The 18,408-nt window shown below is 52.3% G+C and overlaps 8 protein-coding genes across 8 annotated transcripts; 4 read left to right on the top strand and 4 right to left on the bottom strand.

Moving 5' to 3' along the window:
* Nucleotides 1–2,950: 2,950 nt before the first annotated feature.
* On the bottom strand, nucleotides 2,951–3,124 carry CTAM01_04222 (uncharacterized protein; the record flags this gene model as incomplete). The annotated part of the gene is made up of 1 exon (XM_060520252.1): nucleotides 2,951–3,124. The coding sequence occupies one exon, from the start codon at nucleotides 3,122–3,124 to the stop codon at nucleotides 2,951–2,953; it is 174 nt and encodes a 57-aa protein (XP_060384897.1).
* A 1,308-nt stretch (nucleotides 3,125–4,432) lies between these two features.
* CTAM01_04221 (uncharacterized protein) lies at nucleotides 4,433–5,081 on the bottom strand (the record flags this gene model as incomplete). The annotated part of the gene is made up of 3 exons (XM_060520251.1): nucleotides 4,433–4,520; nucleotides 4,608–4,699; nucleotides 4,935–5,081. 3 exons carry the CDS (start codon nucleotides 5,079–5,081, stop codon nucleotides 4,433–4,435), a joined length of 327 nt encoding a protein of 108 aa, XP_060384896.1.
* A 347-nt stretch (nucleotides 5,082–5,428) lies between these two features.
* On the top strand, nucleotides 5,429–6,726 carry CTAM01_04220 (uncharacterized protein; the record flags this gene model as incomplete). Its single annotated transcript, XM_060520250.1, has 3 exons — nucleotides 5,429–6,188; nucleotides 6,292–6,549; nucleotides 6,623–6,726. The coding sequence occupies 3 exons, from the start codon at nucleotides 5,429–5,431 to the stop codon at nucleotides 6,724–6,726; spliced, it is 1,122 nt and encodes a 373-aa protein (XP_060384895.1).
* A 79-nt stretch (nucleotides 6,727–6,805) lies between these two features.
* On the top strand, nucleotides 6,806–7,225 carry CTAM01_04219 (uncharacterized protein; the record flags this gene model as incomplete). The annotated part of the gene is made up of 1 exon (XM_060520249.1): nucleotides 6,806–7,225. The coding sequence occupies one exon, from the start codon at nucleotides 6,806–6,808 to the stop codon at nucleotides 7,223–7,225; it is 420 nt and encodes a 139-aa protein (XP_060384894.1).
* A 280-nt stretch (nucleotides 7,226–7,505) lies between these two features.
* CTAM01_04218 (uncharacterized protein) lies at nucleotides 7,506–7,969 on the top strand (the record flags this gene model as incomplete). The annotated part of the gene is made up of 2 exons (XM_060520248.1): nucleotides 7,506–7,629; nucleotides 7,767–7,969. The coding sequence occupies 2 exons, from the start codon at nucleotides 7,506–7,508 to the stop codon at nucleotides 7,967–7,969; spliced, it is 327 nt and encodes a 108-aa protein (XP_060384893.1).
* Nucleotides 7,970–11,734: 3,765 nt separating this feature from the next.
* On the bottom strand, nucleotides 11,735–12,445 carry CTAM01_04217 (uncharacterized protein; the record flags this gene model as incomplete). The annotated part of the gene is made up of 2 exons (XM_060520247.1): nucleotides 11,735–12,157; nucleotides 12,431–12,445. The coding sequence occupies 2 exons, from the start codon at nucleotides 12,443–12,445 to the stop codon at nucleotides 11,735–11,737; spliced, it is 438 nt and encodes a 145-aa protein (XP_060384892.1).
* A 1,554-nt stretch (nucleotides 12,446–13,999) lies between these two features.
* On the bottom strand, nucleotides 14,000–14,836 carry CTAM01_04216 (calcineurin subunit B; the record flags this gene model as incomplete). Its single annotated transcript, XM_060520246.1, has 5 exons — nucleotides 14,000–14,010; nucleotides 14,090–14,424; nucleotides 14,487–14,560; nucleotides 14,661–14,713; nucleotides 14,785–14,836. 5 exons carry the CDS (start codon nucleotides 14,834–14,836, stop codon nucleotides 14,000–14,002), a joined length of 525 nt encoding a protein of 174 aa, XP_060384891.1.
* A 956-nt stretch (nucleotides 14,837–15,792) lies between these two features.
* On the top strand, nucleotides 15,793–17,756 carry CTAM01_04215 (uncharacterized protein; the record flags this gene model as incomplete). The annotated part of the gene is made up of 2 exons (XM_060520245.1): nucleotides 15,793–15,939; nucleotides 16,080–17,756. The coding sequence occupies 2 exons, from the start codon at nucleotides 15,793–15,795 to the stop codon at nucleotides 17,754–17,756; spliced, it is 1,824 nt and encodes a 607-aa protein (XP_060384890.1).
* Nucleotides 17,757–18,408: the final 652 nt, after the last annotated feature.

Below are 18,408 nucleotides of genomic sequence, written 5' to 3'. Positions count from 1 at the left end.
CACTCGTCAGCGAAAGGGGGTTTCGAGTCCTTGTGTGTCAACTTGGCTGGCCCCCTTTCCAATATTCCAAATGGCGGCTTGTCATTTTCATTTCTCGCCTTCCATTGGCTTCGAAGACTCTATCAATGAGAGACTCGCGGGAGCGGAAGCCTCTTCCTGTCTGGCCTTGACTTGACAATTGCTCCACCGATTTCCTTTTAGCCCAATTTTTCTTGGGGGCCGACTCGGGCCATTTTCCATCTGGGATTTTTTCCCCCTCACACGAAATCTGCAGTTAACGTGCAGTGTATCCCCCCCCCCCCCCCAATCCGAGACGGCTCGATTTGCCTCGTTGCACATCGGTATCTCCCCCCAAGTTTGACTGAATCGCGACGAAAAAGCTGTTCCTGCTGGCTTCATTGGTGGCTCTGAAACCTGAGAAATCGGGCTTCAATTGTCAGCTTGAGGTTCGCTATCCCACACTGGTTTGACGCATATTATCAGAGGCCAAGCCCAAACAAGCGTCTCGAAGTCCAGTGGACGGGGGCTTGGCTATTGGCTGGAGTTGGAGGCCATAATGAGTCGGGTTCCTTTGTAGGGATGCAGTTGCTGCACGATTCAAGTATCGAGTTTAGCTGGGACTTGGCTAGCTGGTCTGTACCGGCTAACGGTTACCCCATTCGCATAACGATGCGCTTCAAGTTCCGATTTCTTAGTCAACGAGGTTGCCAGCCAGGGCGAGAGACACTTGAAGCATGGTTTATCGTTGTCTCGAGCATCTGAAGTGTGAGAGATTCGACGGCTTTGTCATGCTCTCCCTAGTCTCTCCTGTTTTTTTTCCCTCCTCCGCTCCGAAGCTGACGATCAGTCTGTTGCTCCGCCATGGACTGAAGTGGGTGTCTACGACGACGATGTATGTACGTCATTCGGCATCGGCAGTGCATCGCCTCGCCTCGCCTCATCATTGAAGGGCTTTTTATCTGGGGTCTGAAGCTCTACCGACAGAAGCAATCGAAGCCAGGCTAGCGAATACGGTGCCTCGAGGGTTCCAAACGGGACCCAGTGACAAGGCCTTTCGGCGGAAAACAATGTGCCGGGGAAAGAAGAGGGTAAAGGTGCTTCACAAAAGAAATGCAAGCAATTGTGTGGAAGAGTGGCTGGAGTGCGCTTCCCCCTGGCTGAGAGCCAGGGGAGGCGAGGAGTACCTACGAACAAGGGTCACTGGGCTTGTCTCATAGAGGTAATAAACAACGCCCCCAAATCCAGCCATCTGGGTGCTCACAGACTTTTTTTAACTTTTACGATCCCTCCAGCTCATCGTCCAGGGGGCTCGTCATTGGCATCGCACCGAGGGGAAAGCAGTAGAGCAGGACAGGGACTCTGTATCATTCTCTCCATTCATTCAGTCAATCAGCCATGATCTCTTGTCTCAGCTTCATCAGCAACCCGACCGTCTGCGGTCCCGATCGGAGGAACTCAAATCGTAGCTGGTGTTATTGAGAAGAGGAGATGACGGATTAAGTCATGTCGATGACCCCAACTACTCAGACCCGCCCGACATCGAGCAGAAAATCGAAACGAAACGGGTCACAGTGTGGGCGGACACATTGACTTTTACAGACACCGAGGCCGAACTTTTCCAGAGCAGAACTGTAGAATGAAAGGGACAGTGCCATCCAACCATGCCAGGACTCTCTCGAGAGTCGATGCCCGATCAAGTAGGTAGAGTAGGAGACACGGCTTAAACACACGAGGTACAGCAAAGCCAGTGACGATGAAGCAATACAAACTGACATAAGGTGCAATAGGCAAGTACCGTAGGTATGTCAGCCCCCGATGGGGTGTGAAAGAGAATGGAAGGGCGTGCTTCGAGCAACCCCATCACTGCCGCGAAACAGACGAGAGAAAACGAAGGGGTGGGAAGAATGGGAAGGGGACCAACAAGCAAGCTCAGCACACCCCCATGGCAGTCTTTCCCTGGCTGAGCCGGCTGCTTTGCTTCCATCTCATCCATCCCATCCCATCTCATCTCTCGTCGTCTGTCCGCCCGTCCGTCCTCTCGATACACTCTGCTGAGCCATACCTCTTGTCTCCCCCTCAATACTCCTCTCAGATACTGAGGAAGTGTGGAAGAAAAAAGAGAGCCGCCCGTTTGCCGCGTTTTTCATTATATCGATATCTCAATCGACAACTGTCTATCGCCTATCTCTACTCATTCACACCGTGCCTCATCGAGCTTTACTTATCCTGAGGTCATCCGTACTACCAGATCAGACCGCCCAACTCTCACCAACAATAACGCACCAGCGATTACCGTAGCAAAATACAAAGCTCTCTGCCGCTTGACATTCCAGAGTCCTGCAGACGAACCCAGCGCAAGGCACCTGACAAGACCTGACTCTGTGCTCGCAAACTAGCCCCGGTTATGGGGTGTGAGCCAGTTGGCTTTGGCTCTGCTGCATAAGCCTCTTTACTCTTACCACCTTTGACTCTTCTGTCTTTCTCTTACACACACACACACACACACATATACGCGCACCCACCTTCGCTCTTCTCTCTCTCTTCATCTACTTCTCTCCAAACACCTCGTCTCGTCATTCTTACTCGGGGTAGTCGTAAAGTGTTACAGCACGCACTGCAGCGGTCACCTGTCCAGACTTACCCGGCCAGTTCAAGTCTTACTTGCCTGCCTCTCAAGCCGTTTGCTCTCTCTCTCTTGCTCTTCAACTCAGCAACAATCGGAAGGAAAGATACATCAGATACAACTACCTCTCCCAAGTCTTCGTATCTCACACCCCCTTGCCATCCGCCTATCCTGCCTCTACCCATCGTCGGCGCCAACACAAGCACAAGCCCACCCTCCATTGCAAGAGAGACACTCGATCGCCCACTCACACTCAGTCTCTCGCACCCACGTCAATGTCCACACCCATCAATCATCTATCGCCTGCATCTCGTCCATTTTTGTCCACTACGCCTTCTTTACCAGACAGCCGGTTGCCAACCAGGGAACCCCCATCTTTCGACATTGCCTTGCAGATCGCTGCATAACGTGCCTCGTTCGGCCGGGTGTCAGCTCCAACTTCATCTCCCCAACTCCAGATCCAGCTCGAGGTTCTCGACGTCGTCCGACAACTATATCCATACCTTATTAAAGATTCAAAGCTCCATCTCGCAGCTTCGTTCCGCTACGGCCGCTACTTTGCTCTGCTGGTGCCGCACTTTTACTCTTTTGCCCGCAGTTCTCTTGCTGGGCTGCCACGCGCATTTGGACCAGGGCAATCCTTTTGGAGAAGACGAACTTGTCAGCAGGCATTGAGCCAGTTCGGCCTCTTCACCTTTTTTTTTTTTTGGAGGTAAAACCACTTTTAGATTACATCTGGGTCTTCCTGGCGCGGTACGAGGTCCAGCTTGTTTCTCTTTGGGGCCATCTAGCCGCACTTGGATTGAATCTGCCCTACCTTACTCCACGGAACGGATACTTCCTCGACCACGGCGCTGTCTGCCGGGTTCATTACTCTTTTGCTCTGCATTACACTACAATCAACCGACCGGTAGTGGTACTTGTTGGGCTCCTCTCGCTCGCCATTGTCTCTGCCACTGGCTTCGGGTCTTCTTTTTTAGTCCCATCCGTCCCCTCCTCCCGGCACAGACTTCCTTGGGCTTGGTCTACCTAGCTTCCATCATTGGTCTGTTCCCCTTTGGATTGGAAGGCAAGTGCTTGCTTGTCTCTTCTTCTTTTTCACTCTGGCAGCAGCTGCTTGTCTTCCCGCCTCACCCTAAGTTCCCGGGCCTCACTCTCACTCGCACACTCTCACTCACACACACACACTTCTTCCCATGTATCAATGTCACTCACTCACTCACACCCACCTACCTAGTTACCCCCATTTTAGTCCAGGTCTCTTTGGATTATCATTGCTTTTTTTTCATCTGCCCTCTTATTACTTTTTTTTCTCCCCTCACTCCCTACTTACACCCTTCCTTTAATTCTGATCCTGCCGGCATCGACCCATATCTGCATCCCTCCCATGTTATAAGACCAACCCCGAGACTACCGTTCACGTCTTCCTCCACACCAACACCCCGAACCCGCCCCATAACATCTCTCACATCGTCACAAGCTTACCCAGTTCTTCCCTGTCAGGCAAAAGCAGAACCCCCTTCCCCTCTCCAAGGCTACATAGACTCGCGTCTAGCCTCGCAGCACTAAGCTACGAGCAGTAAAAGTGGTTCTCGGTCTTGGTCCATCCACATCACGAGCCTCACCACAAGCCCCATATCCCCCAACCCAGCACACGGCCGCACAGCCTCTCTCAAGGCTCAAGGCCCAAGCCTCGGGTCACCAACCTCATCTCAAGACCAGATCGGTCCGCCCGACGCTTGCTCTTGCTCTGACGAATCGCATCTTGCGTCAAGGCGACTCGGTGGTCGCTGAGACCCTGGTGCGGCTTCATTGCCCAAGCAGATCGCGCAGGGACCGGCTTGTAATGTTGGACATCGTGGTGCATGCTCCATCCAGGATCTTCCTGGTATCAAACCTGACACCAGTTTGACAACTCAGCGCGATATCCACCCCATTCGCTGGCTTTTTGTTTACCAAAATCTAAACTTCTCTGACGACTCACAAGACACCAACGACTCGTCGCCAGTCTTCGTCTAGTCTTCCCGAACCTTCAGGCGTCAGGGCATGAAGTAGACCGGCGCTAGCTTCGCCGAGCTGGTCGCGACAAGCAAGTCTGAACAGTTAACTTCCTTGTTCTCCCCATCCTTTACTCTATCCGCCATCTTCCCTCCCAATTCAATTCATAAAAGCCACTTCTATTACCCGCCGCCCGAGGAACCTGCCAGCCCATCCCGTGCTGCCCTTTGCCCGGCTCGACATCAGACAGACCCTACATCGGCATCACACATCAGGCTCTCCGACCCCCAGGTCCAAGTCAACGCTTCCTTACCTTTGTCTCTTTTGACATCTTGGAATCCATCGGCACCGACCTTGCCTCGCCATTATTAAGGCTCGCGACGTTACCATCCGCCAGTACCGCCTGGTCGAGTCCAGAGCTCTGTCTATTTTCACTTTGCGCGACACGTCGACAACTCATCTTGCTTCGCGGAGCCACATACACCTGGACAAAATAGCTCCCCGCGTCGTCCGCTGTCATCAGCAAAGAAATTTCGTTACACGCCACCGCCTGGCTATCTTGGACACGCTAGTCCCGGAGGAAGACAAGGCAAGAGGGAGAGGAACGCAGTAGCGTTTAACGGCCCCCAACACGACAATTGGACGGTCTTGTGACCGGTCCGACGGCCCAAACTGGCCTTACTGTATACATCGCCAGCTCCGTTGCCGCCGGCGCATACGGTAGGCTTGCCCTCGGAGCCGACCGGCGACCAAATCCCTCGTGGGATGGATGATCCCAATCGCCGTCGGAGGCAGAATGAAGCGCCCATGCATCCCACCTCCAACCCAAGATATAACGTACAACAGCAACAACAACAGCAACAGGACCCTTTGCAGCAGCGCCGCAACATGGCTACAGGTTCGACCGAGCGATACAACAGGCCAGCGCCACTAAACACTTCGCCCTCGCAGGCGCGAGGCATGGGAAGCACGGGTAGCTACAGCACCTACAATTACCAAGAGCCGGTAGCAGGCTCTTTCAACGCGCCCATGGCGGCGAACACTATGCATTACCCCTCAGGATATAGCCAGGACGGCCGTCCGGCGCAGAATTTCGGTGGATACAACGCGGCCATGACGATGGGATACGACAACCTGACTGGTGCGACGGGCTCCGTCTACGATAACCAGGCGCAATTTCAACGGCAGCCTGCAGCTGCTCCGATCTTGCCGACAGACGTGTCGACGTCGTACTTCTCCAATGACCCGAGTAGTAGCACAGGAACCTCCAACCTTCCCCATGCGCAACCGGCGAGCGCCACGGCGACGGCATATCAACAGCCACAGATGGCCAACTACCAGGCGAACATCCCTAACGTCGGCGCGATGCCACAGCAGACCTCGAGTGCCGACGTGTCAATGGAAGAGCAGGACTATTCTGCCACAGGCGGCCTGGAAGAAAAATGGATGGAATACCAGTCTGCGCTGCGGGGTGTCTTCCAAAATGTCCGCAATGGTGTGCTCGAAAGCGCCAGCCAGTCACTTCTGGATGTGTCAAACTGGCTCCTGACGCAGGTCGTCGATCTGGGTATGTTGGATCCCCCCCCTCTGCTCTGTTACTCGCGCCAAGCTCTGGATTGGAGTTTCGGGTTCTTCTGGTTCAGATTTACTAATGCAATGACAATTCACAGGCCTCAACCTGGACGACCAAAATTTGCATGGAGACCGAATCAAACTATGGAACGACTTCAATCACGCGTGGCTCTCACTATTCCAGATGCAGAAGGATTTGATGGAGCCGGGCAGACAGCTGCAGCGATCGCAGACCTTGGTCCCCAAGGAAGGCCTTGAAAAAATGGGCAAAGAGCTCGTCCGGCTTTGCGACGGCATTGAGCGACATGGTCTGGTCGACTACCAATACGGAGTATGGGAGCAGCAGATCATAGAGAGTAAGCCCCCGGACGATCCCAACTTTGTACGTCGTGTGAGGGAAGGCATCCATGCTGACAATGCCGTTCCTAGTCATCGAAGCTTGCCTCGAACAGTACGAGGCAAATGAAGAATCGAGCGGCAACGGCGGCGGCGGAGCTCAAACGGGGTCCGGCTCTCATCAAGGAAGCAGATAAAAGGAAGACTTGGGGTTTAGTCGGCTGCTTCGCCCTGAGATCAAATCCCAAGAAACGTACATCTCAGGGCAATGTCTAGATGCCCGTAAACGTATTCATGGTGGCGCCTGGGCGGTCGGCTTTTGTGGGCGGCCTCATTTTATTCTCTTTTCTTCCCCCTCAATGTACATTCTCGGCAGTTGGAAACGTCTTGTTACGAGAGACGGAGACCCAACACGATGTTACGCGGATTTTGGAGTTCTTCAGGGAGGATAACTGCTCTCATCATCCTTCTCACGCATTCCAACAGGTGGTTGGGCAGGCATCAGGTATCTATGTCAGCATCCTCAATGGGCTAACCATTTGTGGTTTTCTTCTCTATTTTTTCTTCTTCTTCTTCTTTTCCTCTTTTTTCTTAACACATCTCTTGATTCTTTCTTTTCTCATTTTTCTTTGCAGGATATCTCCGCTCTCCTGCCGATGCCCATGTCCATGTGCTTGTAGGCCAAGCTTCGGCTAGGCTGAACCTGCCTAGGTCAAATCGCAGACGGGGGAACGGTGGCACAGCCAGCTAAGACAACAGAGAAATCTAAAGACGGGGAGAGAGATGTGGGTGGCGGATTTTGGGCTTCTTTTTTTTCCTAAGCCAAGGGGGTGGGTGGTGTGTGTCTGTGTATAAGTGGTAAGGGGGTGTGCGTGGTGTAAAGAAAAAAACCTAAGGGGAATGGGAAATCTCACGGAAGGACGGTCATAGATGGGCGTACCAGGAAAGCAACTCGGGAGGAACGACGAACGATGAAATGCGCGGCGCAGATGGCCCACCAGATAACGCTCAAGAAGTGAGGCCGGATACTCGCAAACGAAGGGATGAGAAACAAAAACGGAAAAAAATACTTCGGGAGAAAAAAAAAAAAAAGGAAAAGGGCACCGAGTTGCGTGAGAGAGAGAGAGAGAGAGTGTGTGTGTGTGTGATGGGGGCGGGGGTGGGGGGTTGGTGTTGTACGTATGTACGTGTGTATGTCTCTCTTGTTTTCCCTGTCGTAGAAATCATGTATACCTATGGTATTGTAGTAGATCAGGCCTGGATGCTCTCACGAGCTTTGCGTCGTTGCGCAAGAAAAAATTGGGTGGTGGGGTTCATCTCTTGTTTTCTTGTTCTTGTTTCTTCTATTCGTTTCTTCGGGTTCTTCTTTTCTCCCTATTTCTCATTTTGGATTTTGGATTTTTAGGGTTTTTTTTCTGGTTATTCTTCTGCCCGAAGTAACTTCGGCAGCTGTATGTATGTACGCACGTACCTGTCTGTACCTTGTTACCATCAATCAAAAGAGAGACGGATGATGCATAGACAATGATGCGCAATGCAAAGCAAGGCAGCCGCGAAGCCACCAGATGCCGGTTCAGAATGCCGTGCAAGTATGCGAGATACGCCCGGGGGGTGTGAGATATGCAAAGAAATTAAAGAAAGAAAGAAAAAAAGAGCAACTAGCGAAGGAAATGTAACCCAGCTTTCTGCTCAGCTAATTCAGCCGTCTTCCTTTCCATGGTTGTTTGCTTTGGAAGGATTGCCGGCCAGCTCGGCGTTTGATGACTGTTGGACGTCGAACAAAGTGTGGTTGTTGGAAAAAGCGCTAGCCTCGGCCGGCGCCTCACCGTCGATCTTTCTGCCCTACGCTTATTTGATAAGAACAATAATGGGCAATATGCGGGCAAGGTCCCTTGAACATGGCCTTGTAAGCCTCATGCGGGTGATCAAGTGGCGGGCACACACCATAACGCAGTTTCGGGAGAGAGGGGTGGGCGGCGGTCAACCTGACCCACCGCCGCCGCCACGCGAGAAATGCGGGCTCGGAGGCCCGGGCAAATGGATTGGAGGAAGGCAGTCCGGGGCAGACGTCGGAGAGGGGGGGGGGAGGGATGAAGGGAAGGGAGACGTAGGAGAGAGGGGGAAGGGTGGCTGGCACCTGATCGCAGAAGTGATTCCTGCCCAATCGGCCTCTCTAGGGCTGGCTGTGATAGGCGGTGTATGCGCCTTACCAACAAGATTGACTGGTCGGCTTGAAAATGACGACCGTGTTAATCTGCGCCGATCTCCCGCCTTGGAGAAGGAGGCTAGTGACGCAAGATGGAGAGCAGTCTACTGCAAAGTCCAGACCGCATCGAACCTCTGGTCGGGCCTATCAGCCCAAAGACCAGACGTGACTCTCCTCCGCAACTTGGGAAGCTTTGTTGGACCCTGGAAAGGTAGGCCGATCTTAGCTTTACACGGAAATCTGTCGGCTCCTCTCTCTCTGGCCAGCCTTCGGAGGCCTGTCTGCGGTGCCCTACGGTCAGGCAGCAATCTCGACCTGACAGTGATTATGAGGGAGACAGCGGCATCCGGGGCCTGTGGCTTGTCGTTATTAGGTTGCCACGCTCGGGCTTGTTCATATGACATTGTCAGACAAGAACCTTCGTCAAAATCGGTGGGCCAGTAAGTCAGCCGCATGTTCCCGGGATTCCGTTTGTGGCCTGCGGATGGGCGCGGGAAGCGACATCTGCAGGACAGCTTTTCTGCAGGGCATCGCAACTTTTTTCTTTCTCATGTCAGCTCAGCCGTTCCCTACATACGCGATGTGAGACTATGGGCGGCATGGGCGTTTGCAACTCGACAAAGCTAATGCAGGTTGCTGGCTGAAAGTGTGGCCTCCCACTTCCCGCCTGCTCACACTTGCTCGCAGCTGCGAGATGGGACCAAGCCCCTCCAGCTCGCAACAGAGTGACAAACGGATCGAGGCTTGCGAATTCCATGGACTTTTGCACGTCGTCCCACAGACCGGATTGCCCCGCGATCCCCGCCAGTCTTGGTCGCCAAAAATCTGTAACACGAAGTTATAGTAATGCATGCTGGAAAAGCAAGGTAATCAATTTTCAGTCTGGTAGGACCAACCTTAGAAGCCAGAAATGTATGAATCCCAGCACTGGATAGGTCAGATATGAGTAGGATAGTACCGCGGTATGACAAGTGACCAGGACCTTGCATGAGGCTGGTCGACTGCTTAGAGACGAGGTTTTGGTTCCGTCTTATTTGATGTCTCTGAAGAGTAAGGGATCATGGGGTCCGGCTGCTTGGGACCTTCCGTGTTAGTGCGCATTAGCGCTGTTGCTTATTGGTCGCACATACTGACTTATTTGTAGCGACATATTGAGGCATGAGCATAAGAAGACACCTGAACATAGCTATAGCTGTAAGCTTAGCAATATTTCAGCCCTTAGCTAGTTTTGTTCCAAGGCACGGAACGACCAGACTGGAACAAGCAATGAGATTGCAGCTAGACGAGGTTTGCTTCGAGGCGGAGTGGGACAGGGAGTTGGTATGGCGCTGTCTCTGATCTCCGAGGGGCAGGGCACCAAGTTGCAGATCGCGGCACAGTGAGCAGTGGTGGTATGTATTTGTATTGCCGGCAAGGGTGTAGAGATATTGAAACACGGCTGAGTTCCTATCCTTGTTCTTGTGCTGGAGCAAGGCTATCTATCTACCATGGAATATGGCAACCGGAGCCCAGTGTAAAGCGAATACTTTGCTTCTGCTGGGTGTCGATAAGGAATAGCATTTCGTTTAGACAGTATATAGAAAGTGATTCGGTGATAGTGTGTTATCAGCGAACGCCTTCGTCTGGAACCATGCATGGTATATGGAGCGTCTATTTTGGCTCTGAGCCTTGGGCGCGCGAGCAAGCCCATCCCTACTTGGTCACAGTAGGCGTCTCGCCCCTCGAGCCCAGCACTCTAGATGGCGGGCGGGATCCAAGTAGCGGGAAGAGACGCAGATCTCGGGTATACCCTGTGTCTGACCGCTCGAGCATGACAGAATAGGCGCCGGCTCGGGAGTAAAGGTGCAAAGCGCTACATTGCCATATTGCTTGACCTAGACGAGTCTAGAGCAGCACCGATTGTTAGCAAGCATACCCTCACTCGACTTCTGACCCTCCCCTTTTCTGCCCTAAATTTCCGGTGCCATGGCTGGAATGCCTGGGGGCAGGGTTGAGACTTGCATATCTTTTCGCTGAATTGATTTGGGAATCTGACCTGTCACTTTCCCGGACGCCCTGTAGCTCCACAACAGGATGGGCTGGACTTGCTTGAGACAAGGAAAAGAGGTCCCTGGTAGTGGACAGACATGATCTGATCATCCATGTAGACAATCAACACGGTGGAGCTTTGCCTGTTGTACCTATACATGCTCCGGCCACTCGTTCAAAGATACGGCACTATTTCATTTGGCCACCACGCATCTCCGTGCACCCACTGGAGCGATTACTGACCCGGCAAAGCCGGCAAGGGCCCCGGTTTGGCGGGTCCATCCCGTCCGGCCTCACTTGAAAGCTCGTCCCTTTCTAGCACACAACATCCGTGTCTTCGGCAGGCTTGTCTAGTAAGCTTAGAGAGCGCTATTCTGGACTCATCAGAGAGGTCTGTCTCGAAGGCCTGCCTTTCTGGCTGCATGTAGCGTGCCTTTCCATGGGCGTAGAGATGAGCGTAGAGCAACTGCACCAGATATCGTAGGGGGAATAGGTCGTACACGATGTAAGAGCAGCTGCCAATTGTTTAGCCCAGAAGAAATGGGACGATATGGGAGATACGTGACTACCTGGATAGCCTACGCATGACTGGTTGTGATTCCGCACACGCGGAGTTCCTAGACTGGACAAATTAGCAAGCAAGACATGGTTCTGAAGGGGAGTTCAACGATAACTACGTAGAACTTAGTGACACCATGTCGACTCTCAGCAAGCCTGTACATGGCTTTGGCTCACTGTCATACGCCCTTCCGATCGGATGCTACCGCTAACCGTTCCCTCGGTAAACTCTATGTCGGCTACGCCCAGTTGTATCAAGCTTTTTTCCGTCTTGAGCAATGTGTTGTGACCGGTCTGATATAATTGTAAGTCAACAAGTTTATGGGTGTTTTCTTTCGTCGAACCCCTTGACCGTCTTCTTAGATAGAGGTAGAGACCTGGAATGTCCGGCATAAGCCTCACTGAAGGCGATGTCATCCTTGTGATATCGACATTTGGCTGTCTACTTCTGATCGAGTGAGATACCTGTGATACTTTGCTTTCGTCCTATCTATCAGATTTCGTAGTAGGCGACTCAATTGCAATTGGCATTGGCGATCGGCCTGGGGTGCTATCTGTCGACGGATGGCCGTGGGCAGACGACGTCCTTGCAGTGAAATGCCAATGGATGTGTTGTTGAAAGCCGGGCACATCAGAGGAAAGTCCAGTATCTGGCCCGATTGCACTGTCCAATTTTCCGAGAGTAACATCAGCATGTAGGTATTCCGATAATGAGCATGAACGCTGGAGCATGGCGGACTTCTCGGATACTTGGGCCGTCTGCCACAAGCTATCGAGAGCTGATAGCATTGGAATGACAGGTGATGATTTGAGGTAAAGCATGAAGAAGACTTGGGCTGTCAATGGAACGGTTAGAGAAGTGCAAACCCGAAGAGATACGGAGGCCTGTTAATATATTGAGCCTGTAGGAAGGAGCTAGAAAACTTATCGATAGACGGAAAGTGCATCTTCAGGGCAGGTGGCAGTGATGGACTATCAGGCGCTCCTTCCTATCCATCCATTCATCCCCCAGCAACGCTCCATTGCGCCATTCATGTGGGTAGTCGTCATCATTATTTCGATGTGGCAGTCCTCGAGAATGCAAGTAGTCAAGCTTTGGGGACACTTACATGTCTGATGAGCATGATCCGAGCTGGTGTGATAATCACGTACAATGCCTAGGGTACAATCCAGGTTCGTGGCGATTAATTACTGCTGCCTCTTATCTTTCGTATGCACGAAGAATAAGATTTCCGCCTTTTTCTTGAATTCGACGACCGAGGGTGTACGTGGAAATCTCCTGGCCAACCCGATACCACATACTCATCACCTAATCCATCATGGAGAGGAATGAGATCACTGTCAATTTCTGATCTTGAGTGTCGACATGATCGTTCTTGACATGGTCGGTTTCCTTATCGGGTACCTGCTATAGTTCGATGCGCATCATATATTCCTCTCTGGCTTGTATGTAGTGTCGCGAATCTGGTGGGCCTATTCCACCGAAATCTCGATCGCTATATGAGCTATTTTGAAGTCACAGTCTTTCAATAGCACGTTTCGATTTGAGACCACGATGACAAGGGCTAGTATCCACGAGTTTGAATCATCTCACTGAAGTACTTGGCTAATCATCACTTACGCTCCGTTTTACCTTGGGCATCGCGACTTCGGATCAATATTGAATTTCTGGCCATGATTCATAGATCCAGGACACACTGCTCCAGGCTGTAATCAATACCAAAATTGTATTTACTCCGGACAGGAAATGAGGCTAAGGGACATATCTCGAATATCACGTAGAATGGTGGCTAGTGTAGCGACCATGGGTAACAGTTTGTTGTATCATTTGTTTCTAGTTGATCAAAGGGGCTTGTATGTAGTCATTCATTGCAATTGTCTCTTTACATGAATGCCATTAGTGTATACTGGTAACGTATGCCTCCTTAGGTTCACCCTGTATCTAGGCTTGGGAAATAGTTGCTCATCATGTCTAACAATCTAAGCGTCTCTGATGAAACCTCACGGATAGGGAGGAACGCGAGACATAATCTCATGCTCTGAGGCCAATCTACAAGCAGTCCCAGTGGTCCAATAGTGGGGGACTACGTCTAATGGTTCTCTCAACTTTCCGTCAGTTCTACCTGCGGCTAGCTTTGGAGTACGAAAACAACCCAGTTGGCTCCAACTAAAGTACCAACTGAAGGAAGAAATCTAGTCATGATAGCCTTGAACTTATCGCAGTTTAGTTATTCGCAGAACAAGTGAGAGGTTTAAGGAACGTGCCACGAATATACGGTTCGAGGGATAGAAATCCTAGCACCGAGTATGTTGCCGCATAAGCAGCAGTAGTGTTTCGATCCACCTAGCTAACTGCGATACGATCACAACCGCCTGGTTTGCTTGAAAGCTCCATAAATGCATGCACATTATCGTTTTCGGCCACAACTCAGGCCTTTGTGTCTGTTCACAAGGGTCATCGAAACATAACGACCACTGGCTGTCATCACGTTTCAATAGACTAGCATAGTTGGACGCAACAGACAAAGAAACGCTGTTTTAGACCCGGATATTGCAATCCAGGCACATTTGACGACCGTGATGTCGCTCCGGGGGATAGTTTATCTCTACCTCGAATAATGATTGTTGCAATTCATGTCTCATGATCCTGATGTGCTCGCCCGCCGCCGTGTTCAACTCTAAAACGTGTCTAGAAACAGATGTTAGCTTCTTCTTCGGCCGTGACGAGTTGAAGCCAGAAAGGCACGCAAATGGGATAGGATGCTCACCCAAAGTCATGCTCATGCTGACGTCCGTGTTCTCTACCATCTTGGTGAACTCCTCAAAGCTGATCTTGCCATCCTTATCCAAGTCGGCCTCCATGATGGTCTTATCGACGATCTGCTGCAGCTGCTGGTCCTTAAGGTTGCTTCCAACCATCATCTTGAGCACAATAAAGAGCTCGCCATTGCTGATGTACCCGTCGCGATCGATATCGTACACCTTGAAGGCGAAGCGCAGCTTCTGCTCCTTGTTGCCCTTGCTGGAAAAGGCGCTGAGGCCTGATACGAATTCCTGGAAGTCAACGTCACCGCCACCATCCTCGTCAAAGATCGCAATCATTCTGTGTAAGATCGCTTTAGTAACGTGATTCGCAGCATATTGCATCGGAAGGATTTTGGCTACCTCGTGGCAAGCGGGTTGGAGGAAATCTGGGGCAGGCTGAGGAACTCATCGCGCTCGATTGTGCCGGAATTGTCCTGCACGAAAGAAGGGTTAGCAACATTGTCTTCTGGTGGCAAACGGATCGCCGTTGAGCGCAATGGAAAAGGAAATGAGTAGGCCATAGGGGATGCACACCTTATCCAGCTTCATGAAACGTTTCCTCAGACGGTCAACTTCTTCTCTGTCGACTGCATACCGGTCAGCTCCAGCACAGCGAAGTCTGTGCGACAAAGAAGTCGACTGCGGGGGAGGGGCTCACAGTTGGACCCCTGGACGATGTTGTCCAACACCGTACTGGTAGTGTTGCCCATGATGGAGAAACTCGATATCGGACTCGACTAAAAGCTGTATGGGTGCACGGTGTAGTTGGCAGGAAATATTCCAGGGTCGTCGCAGTTGGGTGGGCTTGTGTCAAGCTCGACTTCGCTAGTTCGCCGTGGGGTTCGCCTTGAATAGGGAGGTTGACAGGAACAAGGCCAAGGTGCAGTGCGGCAGGTAGTCGAAGTAAAGTCAGGCGGCGGCCAGGCGGCGACCAGGCGCCGGATTGGATTCGGGCAGCTGTACCGGAGCCCACCGCAGAGTGCTTACGCACGGGCCAGCTCTAGATCTCATTGTCTGACGTACGACCTGAACGGGCTTGCGAAGTGTCAGATGTATTACCACCACATTTGAGTTTCGGGAGGATGGAACGAAATGAATGAGTTGAGATTCAATGCGTATTATATCGGTTCAAACACCGGACTTTGGTGGTGAGGAACAAGAGACAGGACTACCTTTTGTCACTTAGACGCCTGGTACCTACCTAGCATCGCTCTTGCGGCTTTCTGATGTTGACAGATTGGGGATGGCACGTGACTAGCAGCTTCCCCTTTTCCCAGGCGTCCCTTGGGCAGGTGCCAGTCGCTTTCATGGGACGTGTCGGCCAGTCTTTGCTTTCCAACTCCGATCCATCTCTTTTGGCCCGAGCGTCCTGAAGTACCTCTACAGCACGTCTACTATTGCACGGTACCTTGAACGCCCAAATCCAACCCGAAAGGTCCTACCTTACTGCGTAGAAGCGCAACAGGAAAATTCTTCTTCACGCCAAACGCCAAATCAACGTCGCCTCATAGCCAGCAACAGATCGACCATCAATCCTAAGCCAACAACCACGATTTTTATCCGTCAAAACTTCAAAAATCAACGTCGCATGACCCCTTGTATGACTTGATCGACTTTTTTCGCGGATTTTCCGCTGGCTTTCGGCCTTCGACCCCCACCCGCCACCATGTCAACCAGGAAAGTTAGAGTCAAGAAGTTGAGCGTCAAGACGCTTCTTCCTGTGCTCAGAGAGACCGATATCGATGCTGCTGAGTACGAATCTTTGACTACCGAGACTCAAATCGCGACCGGTGTCGAAGCCGCCGAAGAAACTGTGAGTCACGTCTTTGCCCATATCGCAGCCAGATATCACGTGACCCACCATGTGATATGCCTTGGCACCCCCGGCTTATCCACTTCTCACTTATAGCTCGCCAGAGCAACAACAGCCACATACTGACCGCAAATCAATAGGAATACCATCTCCAGTCAATTCTTAAAGAGGCAGGCACCAGCAATGACCAAGAAATTCCTGTCCCGCCTCCTCAGGAGAGTCAGATCAACTATGATCAACTCTACCCCAGTAACTTTCAGCAACCTACCTCTTTCATTCGCTTCTCGCAGACTGTCGAGGAATGCATTGGCGTTTCGTATGACATGACAACTGAGGATGATGAGTTCTTGAAGCAGTACAATGCCACCAAGAAGACAGTCGCCTCTCAACTGTCAGAAGATGACTTTGAGCGCATTATGGAAGTGTTCGAAGACACAGCTTCTGAACAGACTCCATTTGCTTCCATAGACAACACAGTGGTCGGCTATGATCTGATGGTGCCCTCTCTTACCTCGCTCGGTGGCAACAAGCTCATGGCGCACTCCAAGTACGTCTACGAGCACTGGAAGACGCGCCGGCAGACGCTCGGCAACAAACCTATTCACCCAAGCGTCAAGTTCGAGACACATCAGGAAAGTGACGAGGCCGACCCATATGTGTGTTTCCGACGCCGTGAGGCCAGACAAACGCGAAAGACACGGCAACGAGACGTTCAGAGCGCCGAGAAACTCAAGCGACTTCGCAGAGAACTTGAAGATGGTCGGCAGCTCATCATCCAGTCTTATGAGCGCGAGATGCTCAAACGTGAACTACTTACCTTTGATCGGGCCATATTCGAGCAGAGAGCCAAACTCAAGGAGATGAAGGTCAAGCTCGGCATCAAAACCGAGGACGACGACCTCATCAACCACAAGGTATGTCAAACACCATCGTCCGGCAGTCCAGAGACGTGTGCTGACCGGGCACAGCCTCCCAAGAAGAAGCCCGTGGAGGCGCCTGCTCTCCAGAAGCCACCCGGCAACCACCTTCGCATTGCCGTGCGGCCGGATGGTCGATCCATGGAGGCAGACTTGTTGCAGCTGGCAGATAAGCTCGCTGAAAAGGAGAATGAGTTGCGCGCAGATGTTGAAAGCAAGGTCCACAACCACCGAAAGTGGAACCAGAACCATGTGGACCTCACGCGAGACCCCCTGTCCCCGGTCAAGGAACAACGCATGGAGGCCAGCTTCCGTCCTGCCAAGACTCAGTATCTGATGACGCCTCCCGCATCCACATCTTCCGAGTCAGATGCCATGGACGTTGATGAAGAACCCGAACCTGTACCTGATAGAAGCGACATGTCGGTCTTCCAGTTCACAGCCGGCGGCGGCAAAGAGAAGCCTTCCAGCAGCCAAGCAGCCTTCCGCCGACGCATTGGCCGTTTGGGTCGGCTGTGGATCGACCGCCGGGGAATGAGTGGAATGACTACACCGCCGAGGGTGGAAGGCGAAGAGTATACTGATCGGTGGAAGTATGACCAAGACGACGAGGACGAACCGCAGGTTTACGAGGTGGACCCATATGACACGCGAGCCTTGAAGTTCCGCGCGACGATCCCCTTGTCGCAGTATGTGTACCAGCGCCGGCAACTTCCGCATGAGGGCATGGCCAACGGCCAAGCAACTCCGCAAGTGGCAGCAGCGGCTGGCAGACCTGCACTGCCGCAGCCTCCGACGCCGCAGCAGCAGGGTCAACCACAGCCGCAAGCAACGCCGCAGCAACCGCGGCAGCCGCCTCAGGCTTCTCCGCCAGCTCAACCTGCTGCTACCCCCTCATGAGAGATGGTCTGGCCTTCAAGGCGCGATCTCTACTCCTCATCCTCGGATGACGTGTGTTGTATACCCCCATTGGTGTTTTGGTTGTCTTCCGGTTTTGTACAAAGGGCCTGGTGGCTGGCAGGCGGGCAGGCAGGGCGGTCGGTTAGGCGTGGCGTTTTGGGTTGAGATGGGTCTCATGTAAAGTAAATGAATGTAAAAGAAGAGGAGTTGGAGACCGGTGGTCGTGGTCTACCAAGACGAAGGCCCTCGGCCGGGGTTAGATGATTCCCCAAAGACAATAAAGAAAGATGAATAATGTACTTCAAAGCCCCCCTCTATCGGTGACTCGATCGCCTGTTGCTTTTCCTGTGCAAGCGGAGGGAATTGTTCTCGTTGGCCATAGGCGCGGTCGGCCGGATCTTGGCGGAGATGACGATGGAGGTCGGCTTCCGGCGGCTGGCGGCGTCTGACTCTGCTCGGCGACTCGATGCGCATTGCCTTGCTCTGTGGTAGCGGGCGGTGGTAAAAAATAGAGGACCGGTAGCTTCATGAACTCTCGTGTGCCTCAACCCGTGGTGTGTCGTGGTGTGTCGGGAGGGGGAAGGAGGAGGTAGGTAGTGGTGGTTTGTAAGGTGACTCGGGGAGAGCTTGCGACAAGCGGGTGGTCAGGCGC

The sequence above is a fragment of the Colletotrichum tamarilloi genome, assembly GCF_030869305.1.
Source record: "Colletotrichum tamarilloi strain Tom-12 chromosome Unknown Scaffold_10.1, whole genome shotgun sequence".
Lineage (NCBI taxonomy): Eukaryota > Fungi > Ascomycota > Sordariomycetes > Glomerellales > Glomerellaceae > Colletotrichum > Colletotrichum tamarilloi.
Note: the sequence above shows the minus strand (reverse complement) of the source record. Positions and strands in the feature narration are given on the sequence as shown.